General features: G+C 41.6%; 1 protein-coding gene across 1 annotated transcript in view; it reads left to right on the top strand.

Annotated features, from left to right (window-relative positions):
* mapkapk2a (MAPK activated protein kinase 2a) overlaps nt 1-23,016 on the top strand; it is a 98,207-nt gene that overhangs the window by 75,088 nt on the left and 103 nt on the right. The window contains exons 3-10 of the mRNA XM_061922595.1: nt 3,554-3,618; nt 3,677-3,756; nt 3,851-3,977; nt 4,069-4,144; nt 4,217-4,341; nt 11,258-11,343; nt 11,420-11,500; nt 21,863-23,016. The exon at nt 21,863-23,016 is cut by the window's right edge and continues 103 nt beyond it. Coding sequence (XP_061778579.1) covers nt 3,554-3,618; nt 3,677-3,756; nt 3,851-3,977; nt 4,069-4,144; nt 4,217-4,341; nt 11,258-11,343; nt 11,420-11,500; nt 21,863-22,012 — 790 coding nt within the window. The 3' untranslated portion in view covers nt 22,013-23,016. The remainder of the gene's footprint in view (nt 1-3,553; nt 3,619-3,676; nt 3,757-3,850; nt 3,978-4,068; nt 4,145-4,216; nt 4,342-11,257; nt 11,344-11,419; nt 11,501-21,862) is intronic.

Below are 23,016 nucleotides of genomic sequence, written 5' to 3'. Positions count from 1 at the left end.
CAATGTTTACTTATATAGCCCTAAATCACTAGTGTCTCAAAGGGCTGCACAAACCACCACGACATCCTCGGTAGGCCCACATAAGGGCAAGGAAAACTCACACCCAGTGGGACATCGGTGACAATAATGACCCAGTGGGACGTCAGTGACAATGATGACTATGAGAACCTTGGAGAGGAGGAAAGCAATGGATGTCGAGCGGGTCTAACATGATACTGTGAAAGTTCAATCCACAATGGATCCAACACAGTCGCGAGAGTCCAGTCCAAAGCGGATCCAACACAGCAGCGAGAGTCCCGTTCACAGCGGAGCCAGCAGGAAACCATCCCAAGCGGAGGCGGATCAGCAGCGCAGAGATGTCCCCAGCCGATACACAGGCAAGCAGTACATGGCCACCGGATCGGACCGGACCCCCTCCACAAGGGAGAGTGGGACATCTAGGTGGGATTTGAACCAGTCACCCCTCGGGTTGCGCACGGCCACTCTCCCACTGCGCCACGCCGTCCCTAATAAATACACTTAGCGTCTAACAATCTATGTGAAACCTTTCAATCCGGTTTCAGGGCAAATCACTCCACGGAGACAGCCCTCGCAAAAATGACTAATGATCTATTGCTAACGATGGATTCTGATGCGTCATCTATGTTGCTGCTCCTCGATCTTAGCGCTGCTTTCGATACCGTCGATCATAATATTTTATTAGAACGTATCAAAACACGAATTGGTATGTCAGACTTAGCCCTGTCTTGGTTTAACTCTTATCTTACTGATAGGATGCAGTGTGTCTCCCATAACAATGTGACCTCGGACTACGTTAAGGTAACGTGTGGAGTTCCTCAGGATGTGTCCTGAGCAAGACACTTCACCCTTGCTCCTGATGGGTGCTGGTTGGCGCCTTGCATGGCAGCTCCCTCCATCAGTGTGTGAATGTGTGTGTGAATGGGTAAATGTGGAAGTAGTGTCAAAGCGCTTTGAGTACCTTGAAGGGAGAAAAGCGCTATACAAGTATAACCCATTTATCATTTATTTATTTATTATTACACAGTTATTAAGCAGTGGCACAAACATTCATGTCATTTCCAAAACAAAAAGTGCAAGACTGTCAGAGACATTTTTAAAACAAGCTATGAGTGCACTTTTGTGCATGATGTCACTAAGATGACATATCAAAACACTAAATGAAAGTGCACTTTTTGTACAGAAAGCCACTACAATAGTTTAAATCAAATAAAGTGCACTTTTGTGCATGATGTCACTAAGATGACATATCAAAACAACACTAAATGAAAGTGCGCTTTTTGCACAGAACTACAATAGTTTAAATCAAATAAAGTGCACTTTTGTGCATAAGATATTTCAATAACTGTGAAATAAAAATGAGCTGCATAATAGGAAATCAAATAGTGTATGTCCTTCGCTATGTGGTAGGTTCCTGCGGACGTTACCTTCTTCTGTTGTTGACTTTTTTTTCATACGGTGTTGATCTTGAAATAGTTGCGTCGGCATTTTGTTGGTGTGGCACGGAACGGAGATGTTGACATGTGGAGTTTCAAGCACTCTTCATTCTCTAGCAGGTGACTTTTCAAATGATGCTACAAATATTAGCAGTGCTGCTACTTTTTGTAGCAACGCTTTTGCCCCACATTTGACAAACTACGGTTGTCTGTTCAACACATTGAAGCCAAACCACCGCCAGACGATGGACCCCCTGCTGTTTTTCTTAGGTATTAATTCTTCCTTCATTTGTTACCAGATTCGCACCTTCTTTCTCTCGTATTACCACTCGCACCGCAGCTAACGTTACCCACGCCGCTACCTCTCTGCTCCGTGAGGGCGTGTGACGCGACAGTATGTGACGTATGTAAGAAGGTGCGCTTGTTTTACGTCTCTTTGCAAAGGACAGACGAGAAAGAATGATAAAAGCCTGTAGTGTAATGCCCGCAGCTAAAAGCAACTGCGTGAGAACGTATACTCGAATAACACGATATAGTCGTTTTCTATATCACTCAGAGACAAACCCGCGATGTATCGAGTATATCGATATATCGCCCAGCCCTACTTCAGTGGTTATCGCCATGTATGGTTGAGATCTACCCAAAGAGATTTGCACATTCATTATAACATGTAATATTTATATAGTTTGTTAATTTCGGATTAATTTCACAGCCGCATCACAACATTCACTTTTCTCTTCGACAATAACACTACTAATCATGGCGGACTTCATCAGAGCCACCAAAGACTACTTTGAGCCCAATTATTATCCAGAACCTTATATTTTTGAGCCTCAATATGAGGGAGAACGATGATCCAGCTTAAATTAAACACCAAGGGCCTGATTTACTATGATCCAAACACCACGCGCTAAACATTGTGTGTCATTTATAAAATTGTGTAATATTGCGGGCATGATGCGCGTGATTTGATAAGACTGGTATACTGTACCATACCAACTTTATTTATAAAGCCCTTACGAACAGCCACTACTGAAAATCAAAGGGCTGTACACCACAAAGAAATAGAGGCAAAGGACAGTTTAAAATGTATCATTTAAGATCAGTCAATCAATCAATCAATGTTTATTTATATAGCCCTAAATCAGAAATGTCTCAAAGGACTGTACAAACCATTACGACTACGACATCCTCTGAAGAACCCACATAAGGGCAAGGAAAACTCACAACCAGTGGGCAGGGAGAATTCACACCCAGTGGGACGCCAGTGACAATGATGACTGTGAGAAACCTTGGAGAGGACCTCAAATCAACTTCTACTACACGGATTTCACTAACAGCAAACGAGGGAACAATATTACAAATCAGAATGCATAACAAAGAAAACAAATGTGTACTTGAGTTACATTGTGCCTGATGATAATAGGTGTTAGAATAATTGTATCTTAAGTTATCGCAAAACTTTGTGTTACATTAAGTTCAGCTCGCCCTGCGAGAGGACAAAAGCTGCCCCTGATCCTACCAAGAAGAAGGCTTGTAAAACTCCACTGTGTAGGATGGGAAGCAACATGAAGTTGTTCTGTTTCTTTGATGTATTATAATCCACAGAAAGATTTTGTCTTGACCTGAAAACTAGAAAGCAGGACCTGCCCAAGTTCCAGGCACCTCTTCTTTGAACTCTTTTACAACCTTTTCCTTGAACCGACCATTTATTTGAACTGTTTTGTAATAAAAGGTGGTGACTGTTTAGGACCCCCGTACCCTTTAGAAACAGTTGTTGCCATGTAAACAGGGAAAGTCCAAATAAAAGAGGAGGCGTGCACTCTTTCGTCAGAGCGTGGTGACACTGTACAGGGGTACAGGTGTATGCGTTTCTACTCATTGGGCCAAATTTAATTCTATCTCTGTTTAATTCCTTGCTTCTTGTCTTGTTTGATAGATGTCATCAGTGTTTGAACCTGACAGTAGGCAAAATTCAAAAAGAAAAGCGCTGCTCCCGTTTAAGTTGAATAAAAATGGCCTATTGTGTTCAATAATCAAATTGCAAGGTGATAAAAGCACGGATAAAACTTGGAAAAACAACTATTCTCTCGTTGCAGCATGGATGGCGGTGAGCTTTTTAGTCGAATCCAGGACAGAGGCGACCAGGCCTTCACGGAGAGAGGTACAAACATTTGTTTACGTCTTCTAATATTTCTACTAAACCCGTTTATTTACTACAGAGGCGTCTGACATCATGAAGAACATCGGCGAGGCCATCCAGTACCTGCATGCAGTCAACATTGCACATCGAGATGTCAAGGTGTGTACCACGGCCAGGTTCTCTCGGTTTGGAGCGGTCGGACGGGGAAGTTAAAAGAGCACTTTTAGTAAACTCACTTTGGAACTTCCCACAGCCGGAGAATTTACTGTACTCCACGAAGAGGCCCTGCGCTTTGCTCAAACTCACAGACTTTGGCTTTGCCAAGGAGACCACGTCTCACAACTCTCTCGCGACGCCCTGCTACACGCCCTACTACGTTGGTGAGAGTCCCTCTGGGTTTTTTTTTTACGCCATCTTCTTTCACATGTCCGTCGTTATTCACATGTCCCGTGTTCCTTTCACTCTGGACAGCTCCAGAGGTTCTGGGCCCAGAAAAATATGACAAATCATGCGACATGTGGTCATTGGGGGTCATCATGTACATCCTGTAAGTCTTCACCTTGCCGGACATGGGGATTATTTGCTCAACACTTTAGCGACCATTGCTCTTCTTTTCTAGGCTGTGTGGGTACCCCCCTTTTTATTCTGACCACGGTCTAGCCATTTCTCCTGGGATGAAGAAGAGGATCAGGATGGGCCAGTACGAGTTTCCTAATCCCGAATGGTCTGACGTATCGGAAGAAGGTGATGATGACGTGTATTTTGACTTTGGTTGCCCAAACAAAAGCTGTGATTGGATAATGTGTACCTCTGCATATAGCAGGATTAAATACACCTCATATGACACATGGTCTAGCCCAGTGTTTAGGTGTGCCGTGAGATACAGTCCGGTGTCCCGTGGGAGATTATGTAATTTCACCTATTTGGGGTAAAATATTTTATTACAAACCAGTAACTATAGTCTGCAAATGATGTGTTGTTGTAGAGCAGGGGCGCTCACACTTTTTCTGCAGGTGAGCTACTTTTCAATTGACCAAGTCGAGGAGATCTACCTCATTCCTATTTATAATGTATATTTATTTATTTATGAAAGAGACATTTTTGTTAACAAGTTAATTGTGTTTAATGATAATACAAGCATGTTTAACGCACATAGATTCCTTTCTTTCATGAAGACAAGAATATAAGTTGGTGTATTTGATTCTGATGACTTGCATTGATTGGAATTAGACAGTGGTGCTGATAACGTCCGCATTTTCAAATGGAGGAAAAAAAAAGTCCTCCTTGCTGTCCAATACCAGATGAAAGTGGTTGGATTTGGCATCTCATTTGTCCAACTTGCATACTCGTTTTTTTAATAATTTATTATGAGAGTAGCATATGTGTGTGGCCCTTAAATGTCTGGCAGCAAGTGAGTGACGTCAGTGAGTGTGCGGGTGGGCAAGCAAGTGAGAAAGCGGTCGCTGAGGGCGGGGGAGAAATACATTGGCATCAAACTCCGTAGCTTGCTAGCTTGTGCACGCTAGCTTTCTGAGACTCTTATTTTGTTAGCACAGGCAGGATGAAGCAGGTCTTTTATGGTGAAGACAGGAACTGTGCAGTCGGTCTTTAGAGTTTTGACAGTAGGTACGGAGTCTTTAGAAATAAAATGTGTTTCTCTGCGTCCGCCCTGTTAGTGATTTTTTTCTTAAATATGAGCTCGCAGCAGCCAGCGTCATCTCACAAGATCCTCGGGTGCCGAGAATGTCAAACAACTGACGAAAGTGAAGTCTTGGTATGATCGATGATTGCTCATTTTTATGTCCATTTTTTAATGCCTGGCTTGAGATCGACTGACACACCCTCCGAGATCGACCAGTCGATCGCGATCGACGTAATGCCCACCCCTGTTGTAGAGTGTCGGTGCTGTCTAGAGCTCGGCAGCGTAACAATGTTATACTTTTCCATATCAGTAGGTGGCAGCAAGTAGCTAATTGCTTTGTAGATGTCGGAACATGGTTTGTCCTGATCACAATATGCGGGAGGCAGCCTGCAGGTGAAAAGGTATCAATTGCTAAAACCAAAAATAAACAAAAGGTGAGTGCCCCTAAGAAAAGGCAATGAAGCTCAGGGAATGAAACTAAAACCGAGCTAGCTACAAAGTATACAAAACAGAATGCTGGACGACAGCAAAGACTTACAGTGAGTTAAGCAAAGACGGCGTCCACAAAGTACATCCGAACATGACATGACAATCAACAATGTCCCCACAAAGAAGGATAAAAACAACTAAAATATTCTTGATTGCTAAAACAAAGTAGGAAATATCGCTCAAGGGAAGACGTGAAACTGCTACAGGAAAATACCAAAAGAAGAGATAAAGACACCAAAAATAGGAGCGCAAGACAAGAACTAGTACACTACACACAGGAAAACAGCAAAAAAAACTCCAAATAAGTCAATTTTGGGAATTTTGGCCATTTGATTGGGAATTTCCCAGAAATTTGTGGATTATTGAAATTATAATTCATAACACAATTGTCCTCGATGATATGAATTGGTTGGTTTTGGAATTTTTGGAAACAGTTGAAAATTGTTGCAGTTTATATTTTAATTGGTATTTTGTAATTCCTGGAATTCCGAAGATTTTTTAAATTTTTACGGAAAAAAAAACACATCTTGTTGTCCCAACTAAGATTAAATATTATTAATGTTTTGAAGGTGGAATGGTCAAAAACAGTGGAAAAATGTGGACTGTAAAAAAAATTTCATGGAGCGATAAGATAGGGCTTTGGAAAATCGTGAATTCCCGGAATTTTTTAAACCTGGAAAATGGTAGATTTATTGGTCAAGGTGAGTGGAGTGTGTGGATGTCGGGACGCTTCGAATTGGTAGAGAAATGTGGCATGTGGAGAGGTTTGTAATGGCCCATTCATTTTCAAACGGGGAGATTCCTGGTAATGCCGGGTAAACAGGGAATTTTCATAATCGGACAAAATGCTGACTTGAATGTGCAGGGTGAGTGGAGTGTGTGGATGTTGGAACGGTGTGGGTGGATGGCTGAAAAGTTGGAATCGGGTTAAAAAAAAAATGGCGCAAAATTTTGGGAATTTTTGCTATTGTACTATATTACTATGAATACGTTCATTCATTTGATTAGGAATTTCCCAGAAGTGTTCCGGATTTTTAAAAATATAGTTCATGACAAAATTGTCTTCGACGATATGAATGGATTGGTGTTGAAATTTTTCGAAACAGTTGAAAAATGTTGCCATAGTAACAGTTTATATTTTAATTGGTATTTTGTAATTCCTGGAATTTTGAAAAAAATCAAGTTTTGTTGTCCCAATTAACAAGAATGTTTTGAAGGTGGAATGCTCAAAAACAGTTGAATCGGTAGAGAAATGTGGCATATGGAGAGGTTTGTATATGGCCCATTCATTTTCAATTGGGGAGATTCCTGGTAATGCCGGGTAATCAGGGAATTTTCGGAACCGGACAACACGCTGGCTTGAATGTCCAGGGTGAGTGGAGTGTGTGGATGTTGGAACGGTGTGGGTGGATGGCTGAAAAGTTGGAATCGGGTTAAAAAAAAATGGCGCAAAATTTTGGGAATTTTTGCTATTGTACTATATTACTATGAATACGTTCATTCATTTGATTAGGAATTTCCCAGAAATATTCCGGATTTTTAAAAATATAGTTCATAACACAATTGTCTTCGACGATATGAATGGATTGGTGTTGAAATTTTTCAAAACAGTTGAAAAATGTTGCCAAAGTAACAGTTTATATTTTAATTGGTATTTTGTAATTCCTGGAATTTTGAAAAAAATCAAGTTTTGTTTTTCCAATTAACAAGAATGTTTTGAAGGTGGAATGCTCAAAAACAGTTGAATCGGTAGAGAAATGTGGCATATGGAGAGGTTTGTATATGGCCCATTCATTTTCTATGGGGGAGATTCCTGGTAATGCCGGGTAATCAGGGAATTTTCGGAACCGGACAACATGCCGGCTTTAATGTCCAGGGTGCGTGTTCTGTGTGGATGTTGGAACGGTGTGAGTGGATGGCTGAAAAGTCGTAATCGGGTAAAAAAAAAAAAATGGCGCAAAATTTGGGGAATTTTGGCTATTGTATAACTATGAATATGTTCATTCATTTGATTGGGAATTTCCCAGATTTTTAAAAAAATATAGTTCATAACACAAATGTCCTCGATGATATGAATTGGTTGGTTTTGGAATTTTTCGAAAAAGTGGAAAAATGTTGCCGGAGTAACAGTTTATATTTTAATTGGTATTTTGTAATTCCTGGAATTTCGAAAAAAAATCGATTTTTTTTTTTGTCCCAATTAACAAGAATGTTTTGAAGGTGGAATGGTCAAAAACAGTTGAATAATGTGGACTGTAAAAACTTTCCATGAAGAGATAAATTAGGGCTTTGGAAAATTTGGAATTCCCGGAATTTTTCAAACCTGGAAAATGGTAGTTTTATTGGTCAAGTGAGTGGAGTCTGTGGATGTCGGGACGCTTCGAATCAGTAGAGAAATGTGGCATGTCGAGAGGTTTGTATATGGCCCATTCATTTTCAATGGGGGAGATTCCTGGTAATGTCGGGTAATCAGGGAATTTTCGGAACCGGACAACATGCTGGCTTGAATGTCCAGGGTGAGTGGAGTGTGTGGATGTTGGAACGGTGTGGGTGGATGGCTGAAAAGTTGGAATCGGGTAAAAAAAAAAAATGGCACAAAATTTTGGGAATTTTTGCTATTGTACTATATTACTATGAATACGTTCATTCATTTGATTAGGAATTTCCCAGAAATGTTCCGGATTTTTTTAAATATAGTTCATAACACAATTGTCTTCGACGATAAGAATGGATTGGTCTTGAAATTTTTCGAAACAGTTGAAAAATGTTGCCATAGTAACAGTTTATATTTTAATTGGTATTTTGTAATTCCTGGAATTTTGAAAAAAATCAAGTTTTGTTGTTCCAATTAAAAAGCATGTTTTGAAGGTGGACTGCTCAAAAACGGTTGAATCGGTAGAGAAATGTGGCATATGGAGAGGTTTGTATATGGCCCATTCATTTTCAATGGGGGAGATTCCTGGTAATGCTGGGTAATCAGGGAGTTTTCGGAACTGGACAACATGCTGGCTTTAATGTCCAGGGTGTGTGTACTGTGTGGATGTTGGAACGGTGTGAGTGGATGGCTGAAAAGTCGGAATCGGGTAAAAAAAAAAATGGCGCAAAATTTGGGGAATTTTGGCTATTGTATAACTATGAATATGTTCATACATTTGATTGGGAATTTCCCAGATTTTTAAAAAAATATAATTCATAACACAAATGTCCTCGATGATATGAATTGGTTGGTTCTGGAATTTTTCGAAAAAGTGGAAAAATGTTGCCGGAGTAACAGTTTATATTTTAATTGGTATTTTGTAATTCCTGGAATTTCGAAAAATATCGATTTTTTTTTTGTCCCAATTAACAAGAATGTTTTGAAGGTGGAATGGTCAAAAACAGTTGAAAAATGTGGACTGTAAAAACTTTCCATGAAGAGATAAATTAGAGCTTTGGAAAATTTGGAATTCCGGGAATTTTTTAAACCTGGAAAATGGTAGTTTTATTCGTCAAGGTGACTGGAGTCTGTGGATGTCGGAACGCTTCGAATCGGTAGAGAAATGTGGCATGTCGAGAGGTTTGTATATGGCCCATTCATTTTCAATGAGGGAGATTCCTGGTAATGTCGGGTAATCAGGGAATTTTCGGAACCGGACAACACGCTGGCTTGAATGTCCAGGGTGAGTGGAGTATGGGGATGTCGGAATGCTCCGAATTGGTAGAGAAATGTGTCATATGCGGAGGTTTGTATATGGACAATTCATTTTCAATGGGCAAGATTCCTGGTAATGCTGGGTAATCTGGGAATTTTCGGAACCGGACAACATGCTGGCTTGAATTTCCAGGGTGCGTGTACTGTGTAGATGTTGGAACGGTGTGAGTGGATGGCTGAAAAGTCGGAACCGGGTAAAAAAAAATGGCGCAAAATTTTGGGAATTTTGGCTATTGTATAACTATGAATACGTTCATTCATTTGATTAGGATTTTTTAAAATATATTTCATAACACAATTGTCTTTGATGATATGAATGAATTTGTGTCGGAATGTTTTGAAACAGTTGAAAAATGTTGGCAAATTTTTTATTTTAATTGGTAATTTGTCATTACTGAAATTTCGAAAAAAACCCTGACATTTTTACGAAAAAAAACAACTTTTGTTGTCCCAATTAAGAAGAATGTTTTAAAGGCGGAATGGTCAAACATGTGTACTGTAAAAACTTTCCATGAAGAGATAAATTAGGGCTTTTGAAAATTGGGAATTCCCGGAATTTTTTAAACATGGAAAATTTTTGTTTTATTGGTCAAGGTAAGTGGAGCGTGTGGATGGTGGAACAGTTCAAATCAGTAGAGAAATTTGGTACATGGAGAGGTTTATATAATGACCATTCATTTTCAACAGGGAGAAAATTATCGGAAAATCTGGAATTTTGGGAAAGGGACAACATGTTTTGCGTTTGACATATGTGAAGAGCAGTGTGGATGGATGGCTGAACGGTCGGAATCGGGTAAAAAAAAATAGCGCAAAATTTTGGCCATTTTATAACTATAAAAATGTTCATTAATTTGATTGGGAATTTCCTGGAAATTTGGGGATTTTCGAAAATATAGTTCATAACACAATTGTCCTCGATGATAGGAATGAGTTGGTGTTTGAATTTTTCAAAAGATTTGAAAAATAGCCGTTTATATTTTAATTGGTATTTTGTCATTCCTGGAATTTCAGAAAATAGGGACATTTTTACGAACAAAAAACTTTTATTGTCCTGTAGAGGTTGCCCTCTAGTGGGTTCATCGGACCACCACATACTGCCAGGAGAGCCCGGAATTCAGGGTATAACACTGTTTTATTTTCATATACGTATAGCAATAGGCTTCTGCTTTCCAGCACAATGTCTTTTCCTCCTGCGTCCGCTCATCAGCACATCCAACTCCAATTTACGTGTCTCATCCCGGCTGCTGTCAATCAAGGCGACAGGTGATCAGATAACAGGGCCCACCTGGGCCATATATTCACCTGTCGCTGTCTTCGAGGCCGGTCCTGGCACACCCCGTTCTGCGGCAGGCCCGCAGGCCAGGCCCCCTTCCAAATATCCCAATTAAGAAGAATGTTTTAAAAGTAGAATGGTCGAAAAAAGGTTAAAAAATGTGGACCGTCAAAACTTTCCAGGAAGAGGTCAAATAGGGCTTCGGTTCCACTCGGTACAGAAATGTGGAAATTATGCAATTTTGAAAAACGACCCATACATTTTCAAAGGGAAAAATGTCACGTAAAACCGTGAATTTTGGGTAATCTGGGATATATTTGTCTTATATTTTTGGTGGAGCTTACGATTCCTGGGCGGGCCGAACGTTTTGATACTGGAAGGGTTCCGACTGGGCTGCGGAATAATAATAATAATAATAAATAGATGATATTTCTGGTGTAAAATAATGTGTTAATGTTTGGACATGCACACAAATATCGAATACAAAATGAATAAATAAAGAATAGAAAATAAATCCGTGTTCTAGTATGAACATGTAAATAATTGCAATGGCTTTCACTTGCAGCCAAACAACTGATTAAGACCCTCCTGAAGACGGAGCCCACCCAGAGGATGACCATCACAGAGTTCATGAACCATCCCTGGATTAATGTAAGACTCCTCCCCTCCCTTTCTGCACGTGGACCCCGGGTCACCCGGTCCTCTGACCAGACATTGCTTCCTGCAGCAATCGATGGAGGTTCCCCAGACGCCGCTCCACACCAGCCGGGTGCTGAAGGAAGAGAAGGACGCCTGGGAGGATGTGAAGGTTTGTTGTTTACGGCCCCGGAAATCGGCACACCTGCCGCACAGTAGCACAGTCTTTTTCAACCTTTGTGGAGCCGAGGCGCATGTTTTTCATCCGGAGGCAAACCACCAGCAGAAATCGTTAGAAAAAACTAAACTCAGTTGACGGTAAAAGGTTGTTTATTTGGATATGAATTTAAATCATGAACAAGCATGCATACTCCCCATACTCTCTGAATGCTCAGAGAGTATGGGGTATCGGACTGTCTTATTGTGGCGGTTCGCTCCCTGTATGATCAGTGCCAGAGCTTGGTCCGCATTGCCGGCAGTAAGTTGAACACATTTCCAGTGAGGGTTGGACTCCGCCAAGGCTGTCCTTTGTCACCGATTCTGTTCATAACTTTTATGGACAGAATTTCTAGGCACAGTCAAGGCGTTGAGGGGATCCGGTTTGGTGAGCGCAGGATTAGGTCTCTGCTTTTTGCAGATAATGTGGTCCTGATGGCTTCATCTGACCGGGATCTTTGGCTCTCACTGGATCGGTTCGCAGCCGAGTGTGAAGCGACCGGAATGAGAATCACCACCTCCAAGTCCGAGTCCATGGTTCTCGCCCGGAAAAGGGTGGAATGCCATCTCCGGGTTGGGGAGGAGACCCTGCCCCAAGTGGAGGAGTTCAAGTACCTAGGAGTCTTGTTCATGAGTGGGGGAAGAGTGGATCGTGAGATCGACAGGCGGATCGGTGCGGCGTCTTCAGTAATGCGGACGTTGTACCGATCCGTTGTGGTGAAGAAGGAGCTGAGCCGGAAGGCAAAGCTCTCAATTTACCGGTCGATCTACGTTCCCATCCTCACCTATGGTCATGAGCTTTGGGTCATGACCGAAAGGATAAGATCACGGGTACAAGCGGCCGAAATGAGTTTCCTCCGCCGTGTGGCGGGGCTCTCCCTTAGAGATAGGGTGAGAAGCTCTGCCATCCGGGAGGAACTCAAAGTAAAGCCGCTGCTCTTTCACATCGAGAGGAGCCACATGAGGTGGTTCGGGCATCTGGTCAGGATGCCACCCGAACGCCTCCCTAGGGAGGTGTTTAGGGCACGTCCAACCGGTAGGAGGCCACGCGGAAGACCCAGGACACGTTGGGAAGACTATGTCTCCCGGGTGGCCTGGGAACGCCTCGGGATCCCCCGGGAAGAGCTCGACGAAGTGGCTGGGGAGAGGGAAGTCTGGGTTTCCCTGCTTAGGCTGTTGCCCCCGCGACCCGACCTCGGATAAGCGGAAGAAGATTGATGGATGGAACAAGCATGCATCAGGCATGTGATTTTTCCTTCTAAAGTTGGAATTCCGTCTTTTTTAATCTCGGGGGGGGCGAAAAAAGTGTCGACCAATCAACTACGACATAATATAATATTACGCCGTAGTTGATTGGTCGATATGTTCCTTGTGACCAATCAGGACATCTGTTATGAATGATGACGTTACTACCGCCATTTTCCAAATGTAAACGATGTCGGTTCTCGAGAGAAAGGACGCTGCACGGGTAAAAGAAATTGATAAACATGACAAAAATAAGTTTCGATGGGACTGGATGGAAAGGGAAATCACTGATACTGTTGGGAAGAATGAAGTTACGACTTTGTTTCTGCGATTTTATTCGGAAAATCGATCGTCCCGGTAAAGTTTTATGCACGTGGTGTCATGATAATATTGACTATGGATCACGAGGTTTCAAGGCTTTGGAAATACATGCGAAACGCCAAAAACATATGAAACAACTTGAAGCAAGGAAAACGAACTTTTCACTAGCTGGTACTCTTGGATGTCAACCGAAAGTGAGCAAACCTTACGGACTTCATCCTTTGTTTACATCGACAACTGCCGTAGACATCGAGAGGAAAGATCCACCCAAACAACCCACTTCAGTTGCAGACAGGGTAGTTAATAATGAGGTAAGCTAAAATAATATTTTCTTGCGAAATACGCATGTTTGTTTGAAATATTATCCAATTATTGCTTTGCAAATTATAAATGGGTTTTTCTAAAAATAAAAAGCCACGTGAAAATATATTATGAAGAGTCGCATTATTGATTCCAGTTGACAATTTTTGGGAAATAAATTTGCATTTAATACTAGAGGCAGAAGTTGGCAGTGAAATCCACAAAAGAAGCTACAAATGCAGAGACCGAAAGGAAAATGCAGGCTGCTCAGAAATTTGCTCATGTTAGGGTTCTCCGGGCAAGTAAATGTGTGAAGTGAACTGAAGTAATGTGCTAATACTGTAAATAAACTGTAGATAATAACACTGATCAGTGTGACACCTGTGGATGTGAAATGAACACAAGATGTAAATATTAGTGACTAAATACTGTTGGGACTGAACCATATTCAGTGATTCATTAGGATAATTGGGGTATGTATGTTCTATTACTCATGTTTTCATGTGTTTAAACACTAAAATATTTTCTTCAAATGGTGCTGTCTTTGTTAATTTTAGCATGTTAAATTGGTGAAAAACCAGGAGCTTCCCCAGATTTCCCAAAATGTTTTCAGTCTTTTTCATTGTGGTCAAATCACATGCCTGATGCATCAATATAGCTCTTGTCTCAAAGTAGGTGTACTGTCACCGCCTGTGCACCTTCAAAATAAAAGATTTTGTTGACGCATGGTAACTGTTAACATGTTAACTTTTCAGCCAATTTTACAGGTGTACACCTTCAAAATAAAATGTTTTTTTGACGCATGTTAACTCTTTGCATGTTAACTTTTCAGCTAATTTTACAGGTGTACATCTTCAATATCAAATATTTTGTTGATGCATTTTAACTGTTCACATGTTAGCATGTTAACTTTTTTGCTAATTTTACAGCTGTACACTTCCAGAGTCAAATATTTTGTTACTTGAGGCTAACTGTTTGCATGTGAACTGTTTGCATGTGAACTTTTCAGCTAATTTTACTTGAGGCTAATGTTACTTGAGGCTAACTGTTCGGATGTGAACTGTTCGCATGTGAACTGTTCCCATTTTAGAATGACAACTGTTATCATGTTAGCTTTTTAGAATATAAACTGTTAAAATTTTAGCATGCTGGCTTGTTTGTTAACCGTTCACCTGTTAGCATGTGAACTTTTAAGCTAAATTTACAGGTCAATTGTTAGAATGTCAGCATTTTAGAATCGAATTTTGCACGAGTCAAATGTTCTGGTATTTTGCGCATGTTAACTGTTAGCATGTTAACTTTTCAGCTAATTTTACAGGTGTACATCTTCAATATCAAATATTTTGTTGATGCATGTTAACTGTTCACATGTTAGCATGTTAACTTTTTCACTAATTTTACAGCTGTACACCTCCAGAGTCAAATATTTTGTTACTTGAGGCTAACTGTTTGCATGTGAACTGTTTGCATGTGAACTTTTCAGCTAATTTTACTTGAGGCTAACTGTTCGGATGTGAACTGTTCGCATGTGAACTGTTCCCATTTTAGAATGACAACTGTTATCATGTTAGCATTTTAGAATATAAACTGTTAGAATTTTAGCATGCTGGCTTGTTTGTTAACCGTTCACATGTTAGCATGTTAACTGTTAGCATGTGAACCTTTAAGCTAAATTCAAAGGTTATTTGTTAGACTATTAGCATTTTAGATTTCAACTTTGCACGAGTCAAATGTTCTGATATTTTGCGCATGTTAACTGTTAACATGCTAGCGTTTTTGTTTTTTTTTGTTCATTTGAGCGACAGACACCCAAATAGTCATATCTCAGTACTTGATGCCATCTGGCCGGCGTGCTAACTGTTATCATTTCAGTTCCGGTTTAATCTTTTCAGCAACCACACTCATTTTCTGCTGACATCTTTTTTTTCTCGATAGATAAACATTGGTCAGTAAATGGTTAAAACCTCTTAAGGCCCAAGCTGTTTGTTTACATGTTTTTATTTATGTATTTATTTTTAACTATTTGGGCTTATTGGACTCTAATTAGAATAAATACTAATAATGATATGATGTACTTAGTCCATAAGTAACAAACGTGTACTTCATCAATGCTTATTTTTACCCTTTTTTTTTCAAATTCCATTGTATGCTATACTTTTCTGACACCACCAGATGGCATTATAAGTGTCCACATAAGTGGCCATAAGACCCCAATTCAGTAAATTGGAAATTAGAGCTAAAAGGTGCTGTCCACGCATGTGGCCACTAAGCCTTTAGAGCATGGGTGTCAAACTCTGGCCCGCCAGCCAAACTTGGCCCGCCGTGTAATTTAAATTGGCCCTTGAGGCGATATCAAATTAACATTAGCGCTGGCCCGCCGGTATTATACAGCGGCAGTGCATTCACTGCTAATACTCATACTTGCCAACCCTCCCGATTTTCCCGGGAAACTCCCAAATTTCAGTGCCCCTCCCCCAAATCTCCCAGAGCAACCATTCTCCCGAATTTCTCCCGATTTCCACCCGAACAACATTTGGGGCGCGCCTTTATGCCTTTAGTGTTCTCTACAACCTCTCGTCACATCCGCTTTTTCCACATAAAAACGGCGTGCCGGTCCAGTCACATAATATATACGGCTTTTACACACACACACACACACACACGCACACACGCACACACACACACGCACATAGGGGAATGCAAGGAATACTTGGTCAACAGCCATACAGGTCACACTGAGGGTGGCCGTATAAATAACTTTAACATTGTTACAAATATGCGCCACACTGTGAACCCACACCAAACAAGAATGACAAACACATTTCGGGAGAACATCCGCACCGTAACACAACATAAACACAACAGAACAAATACCCAGAACACCTTGCAGCACTAACTCTTACAGGACGCTACAATATACACCCCCTGCTACCACCCAACCCCGCCCACCTTACTTATTAGTAAGGTAATCTACGTCACAGCAGGGATGTTTTTTAGTAAGTAAGTAAGTAAGTAGGTAAATGTTATTTATAAAGCGCTTTTCACAGATACAATCACATAGCGCTGTACAAAACAAAGGTGAAGTAAAACAATTAAATTTAAAACAACAGGGGTGACATCATAAAAAAGGATACCAAGTGGATTAAAAATTATAGTTAAAGGCCTACTGAAATGAGATTTTCTTATTTAAACAGGGATAGCAGGTCCATTCTATGTGTCATACTTGATAATTTCGCGATATTGCCATATTTTTGCTAAAAGGATTTAGTAGAGAACATCGACGATAAAGTTCGCAACTTTTGGTCGTTAATAAAAAAACCTTGCCTGTACCTGAAGTAGCAGACGATGTGCGCGTGCAACACGGGTTGTGGAGCTCCTCACATCCTCACATTGTTCATGGCCACCAGCAGCGAGAGCGATTCAGACCGAGAAAGCGACGATTTCCCCATTAATTTGAGCGAGGATGAAAGATTCGTGGATGAGGATAGTGAGAGTGAAGGACTAGGAAAAAAATTCAGATGTTATTAGACACATTTCGGATGAGCGGATCGATACAAATATCAGATTGGTATCGCAATTTGGGCTAGGATAATTCTGGAAAATCCCTTATCTGCTTATTGTGTTACTAGTGTTTTAGTGAGATTATATGGTACCTGAAAGTCTGAGGGGTGTGGCCACAGGTGTGGTGACCGCCAGTGTCTCCGGTGAGAGGAGGTAAGAGAGAGTCCGCAGCTGCAGGAGGACGCAAGCTCCGCTCATGTCTACGCTAAGAGCCGACTTATTACCACAATTTTCTCACCGAAACCTGCCGGTTGACGTGGTCGGGAACCATGTTTGTTTTACCGCTCTGTTCCATAGTAAAGCTTCACCTTCGGGAATGTAAACAAGGAAACCGGCTGTGTTTGTGTTGCTAAAGGCAGCCACAATACACCGCTTCCCACCTACATCATTCTTCTTTGACATCTCCATTATTAATTGAACAAATTGCAAAAGATTCAGCAACACAAATGTCCAGAATACTGTGTAACTACGCGATTAAAGCAGACGACTTTTAGCCGTGATCTGTGCTGGAAGAACATGTCCGCTAGAACCGGTGACGTCACGCGCACGCATCATCATTCCGCGACGTTTTCAACAGGATACTTCCCTGGAAATTTAAAATTGCAATTTAGTTAACTAAAAAGGCCGTATTGGCATGTGTTGCAATGTTAATATTTCATCATTGATATATAAACTATCCGACTGCGTGGTCGGTAGTAGTGGGTTTCAGTAGGCCTTTAAAAGGTGCATTTACTAAAAGGAGAAGTTTTCAAATGAAAGTTTCAACACAGTCAAGATCACAGAGGGACTGGTGCAAATTGTTCCAGAGTCTGGGACCTATAGCCTGGAATGCCAGATCTACACAGGTTTTAAAAGGAGTTTGTGGGATCTTTAGAAGACCCTATGTTGTCAATATTCAGTGTTTTATCGTTCATAGATAATATTGTAAATGCTACATTCTGTGCATTCTGGGTGTCTCATTCAGTTAAAAAAAATTAAATTCCATCCATCCATCCATTTTCTATCGCTTATTCCCTTTGTGGTGGCGGGGGGGGGGGCGCTTGTGCCTATCTCAGCTACAATCGGGCGGAGGGCGGGGTACACCCTGGACAAGTCGCCAACACATCGCAGGGCCAACACAGATAGACAGACAACATTCACACTCACATTCACACACTAGGGCCAATTTAGTGTTGCCAATCAACCTATCCCCAGGTGCATGTCTTTGGAAGTGGGAGGAAGCCGGAGTACCCGGAAGGAAGCCACGCATTCACGGGGAGAACATGCAAACTACACACAGCCCGGGATTGAACCCTGACTACTCAGGACCTTCGTATTGTGAGGCAGACGCACTAACCCCTCTTCCACCGTGAAGCCCAGATTAAATTCCATTCCGTTTTTAAGGCAGTCCGTCGTAATGTTTTTAGCATTCAATCAGACATTGTTGTGAGGTTTTGTATAAGTAGTCCTAAAAATCAGATATACCGGCCCCCAAACACATATTTTCTCAAATTTTGTCCACTGAGTTGCCCAGCCCTGCTAAAGTTATATCAGCCTTGCTTGTTCAATATTCAATGCAAAACTTGTTTTGGTCCCTATTAAAAGGTTCAATATTTTTAACCTTGCTCCGCGGCTTTGTTCAGTTTTAAAGGGGAACATTATCACAATTTCTGAATGGTTAAAACCAATAAAAATCAGTTCCAAGTGGCTTATTTTATTTTTTGAAGTTTTTCACAAAATTTTACCCATCACGCAATAATATCCCGAAAAACGGCTTCAAAGTGCCTGATTTACACCATCACTATATCTACCCGTCTATGGTCCTGTGATGTCACTGCGTGAAGCCACCAGAAACAAACATGGCGGATAGTACAGACAGGTATAGCATAGTACAGGGGTGCCCACGCTTTTTCCGCAGGCGAGCTACTTTTCAATTGACCAACTCGAGGGGATCTACCTCATTTATATGTATCATTTATATTTATTTATTTATGAAAGAGACATTTTTGTAAACAAGTTAAATGTGTTTAATGATAATACAAGCATGTGTAACACATATAGATGTCTTTCTTTCACAAAGACAAGAATATAAGTTGGTGTATTACCTGAGTCTGATGACTTGCATTGATTGGAATCAGACAGTAATGATGATAACGCCCACATTTTCAAATAGAGGAGAAAAAAAGTTGTCCTTTCTGTACAATACCACATGAAAGTGGTTGGTTTTTGGCATCTTATTCATCCAGCTTCCATACACTTTACAAGAAAAACATTGGCGGCAAATTCTGTAGCTTGCTTGATTGACATTCACGGCACCCGAGGGTCTTGTGAGATGACGCTGGCTGCTGCCAGTTCATTATTATGAAAAAATGACAGAGAGGAAGGCGAGAAACACTTTTTATTTCAACAGACTTTCGCGCCGTCCCTTCCGTCAAAACTCTAAAGGCCGACTGCACATTTCCTATCTTCACAATAAAAGCCCTGCTTCATGCTGCCTGCGCTAACAAAATAAGAGTCTCGGAAAGCTGAGGGATCGCTTGTGCACGCCAGTTTTCCGAGACTCTGTATTTAGTTAGCGCAAGCAGCATGAAGCAGGGCTTTTATTGTGAAGATAGGTAATGTGCAGTCGGCCTTTAGAGTTTTGACGGAAGGTACGGCGCCAGAGTCTGTTGAAATAAAAAGTGTTTCTCGCCTTCCTCTCGGTCATATTTTCATAATAATGATCTTGCAGCAGCCAGCGTCATCTCACAAGACCCTCCGGTACCGTGAATGTCATTTAAGTGACGTCTTGGTGAAGATTGATGATCACTAATTTTTAGGTCTATTTTTTTTAAAAGCCTGGCTCGAGATCGACTGACACACCCCCCGCGGTCGACTGGTAGCTCGCGATCGACGTAATGGGCACCCCTGGCATAGTAGCTCGGATTCAGACTCGGATTTCAGCGGCGTAAGCGATTCAACAGATTACGCAGTATTGAAACGGATGGTTGGAGTGTGGAGGCAGGTACCGAAAACTAAATAAAAGAAGAAACCGAAGCTTTTGAGCCATATGACGACAGACAGCGGCACGGGAGGAAGCGCAGACGAATTCGCCGATCGCCTTCCATCCAACGATTGTTATGTGTTTGTTTGGCATAATGATGCAATATGTACATACAGCTAGCCTAAATAGCATGTTAGCATCGATTAGCTTGCAGTCATGCCGTGACCAAATATGTCTGATTAGCACACTCCACATAAGTCAATAACATCAACAAAACTCACTTTTGTGATTTCGTTGACTTTATCGTTGGAAATGCATCTGCCTTTAGTGTCGCAGGATATCCACACATTCCTGCCATCTCTGTCGTAGGATAGCTGTCGTCGGTACAGTGTGCACAACAAACGAGGGACTTTCGCATCTTTTGACCACTGTTGCAACTTGAGTCCGTCTCTGTTCGTGTCGTTACAGCCTCCGACAACACACCGACGAGGCATGATGTCTCCAAGGTACCGGAAAACAGTCGAAAAAAACGGAAAATAACAGAGCTGATTTGACCTGGTGCGTGTAATGAGATTAAGAAAATGACGGATCCCCTTCACGTTGTGACGTCATCGCTCCGACAGGCTATCAATTGAAAGGCGTTTAAATCGCCAAATTCGCCCTTTTAGAGTTCGGAAATCGGTTAAAAAAAGATATGGTCTTTTTTTCTGCAACATCAAGGTATATATTGACGCTTACGTAGGTCTGGTGATAATGTTCCCCTCCGCATTGGAGTTTGATACCCCTGCTTTAGAAGTTAAAGGGGAACATCATAACAATTTCAAAAGGGTTAAAAACAATAATAATCAGTTCTCAGTGGTTTCTGCATTTTTTGAAGTTTTTTTTAAAATTTTACCGGTCCCGGAATATCCCTAAATAAAGCTTTAAAGTGCCTTATTTTCGCTATCTTTGAAACCACTATCTATTTCCCTGTGACGTCATACAGGGCTGCCAATACAAACAACATGGCGGTTACCACAGCAAGATATAGCGACATTAGCTCGGATTCAGACTCGGATTTCAGCGGCTTAAGCGATTCAACAGATTACACATGTATTGAAACAGATGGTCGGAGTATGGAGGCAGATAGCGAAAACGAAATTGAAGCTATTGACGCTATTCGGCCATAGCATGGGTGTACCTAATGAAGTGGCCCATTGCACGGCTGCCTTATTAGCATCGCCGGTGAAATGTGCGGACCAAACGATCAGGACTTTCGCATCTTGTGACACTGGAGCAACTTAAATCCGTCGATTGGTAAGTGTTTGTTTCGCATTAAATGTGGGTATCCAGTCTCAAATGTACATACAGCTAGCGTAAATAGCATGTTAGCATCGATTAGCTGGCAATCATGCCGCGACCAAATATGTCTGACATCAACAAAACTCACCTTTGTGATTTCATTGATTTAATCGTTGCAAATGCATCTGCAGGTTATCCATACATCTCTGTGCCATGTCTGTCTTAGCATCGCCGGTCAAATGTGCAGACACTCTGGCACATTCAATGGGGGTCTGGCGGCAGATTTCTTGCCAGTGGTGCAACTTGAATCCCTCTCTGTTAGTGTTGTTACACCCTCCGACAACACACCGACGAGGCATGATGTCTCCAAGGTTCCAAAAAATAGTCGAAAAAACGGAAAATAACAGAGCTGAGACCCGGTGTTTGTAATGTGACGTCGGTTCTGACATCGCTAAAAGACCGATAAAAAGAAAGGCGTTTAATTTGCCAAAATTCACCCATTTAGATGTCGGAAATCGGTTAAAAAAATACATGGTCTTTTTTCTGCAACATCAAGGTATATATTGACGCTTGCATAGGTTTGGTGATAATGTTCCCCTTTTAGGTCGGACGCTAAGGCAAATAAAACTTCCTGTTCTTATCTCGCAGGAGGAAATGACGAGTGCCTTGGCCACCATGAGGGTGGACTACGAGCAAATAAAGATAAAGACCATCGAGGACTCCACCAACCCACTGCTGACCAAGAGGAGGAAGAAGGCCAATAACGCCATGGCCAAGCCTCAGTCCGCCGCCCACTGAACCACGTCCGCACCCGCACAGGTTGTAAAAAAAAAAAAAAAAGGAAGCAATAATTTGTCGACACGTGAGTTGCACTGCATGGATTTGTCTTTCTTTCTCATGTTTTGTCAAGAGTGCTGTTTTTTGTTTTTTTTTATCCCGCAAGCATTTAAAACAACCTGACAGAGAGGTCCGTGGTCCCCGCTTTTACAGAAGGGACGTAATTTCGCACAAGTGAGGAGACACACTCGAAAGATCCTCTCCTCAGGTTTTGTTCTCGGCACACGGAGCGTAGCAACCCCTCGAAGGCCAAAGCTAGTGAATATGGGGGGAAAAAAAAGCGTTGAGGAACGCCGGATGTCTGGAGCGGACAAGTGGAATGTAAGGACTCACTCACGTGCTTTCTCACCTGCCTCGAAGAAAGTAGCATCTTCACCTGGTAGCGTAAAAGAGACCCGACTGTATTTTTTCACAGATTTTAATAGCATTTTAGCACAGGCCTCTTTTTTTTGATACAAATGACTTTTAGAAAAACAAACCCTTTCCCAGAATAATGTTTTGTTGCTATGCAGACGGTGTGTTAGCTTCAAGTACCGCTTGGACCTATTTTTTTTTTTTTTTTTGGGTTGGTGTTGGCATGTTTGCTCCGTGTATTTGAGAGATGGGTGCTGCATGTGTTCATGTGGGCAGAAGAACTCTCGGAACCAGAAGGACTAAATGGTTCCCGGTCTGTGTTTTCTGCACATTTTTCCTCGACGACAACAGCCTAGCCTCCCGGACTAATCCGAAGTAGAAAGTACTAAAGAGCTTCCTGCGAGGCCCCGTGAAGCAACCACCAGCAAGCTGTCGTCACAATCCCAGGACGCGGGCGACAGTTCTTCTCCGTATTCAGGACTTTCTTCACGCTCATCGCATCTGTTTTGTTCCTTCAGTCGGCCACATGTTCACCCACAAATCGCACTGTAAAAAAATAATGTTTGAATGTCTCCGATCGTGTTCTTTTTCCACGTCCCTCCGAGCACATT

This window comes from Nerophis ophidion, linkage group LG16 (genome assembly GCF_033978795.1).
Source record: "Nerophis ophidion isolate RoL-2023_Sa linkage group LG16, RoL_Noph_v1.0, whole genome shotgun sequence".
Classification (NCBI taxonomy): Eukaryota; Metazoa; Chordata; class Actinopteri; order Syngnathiformes; family Syngnathidae; genus Nerophis; species Nerophis ophidion.
Note: the sequence above shows the minus strand (reverse complement) of the source record. Positions and strands in the feature narration are given on the sequence as shown.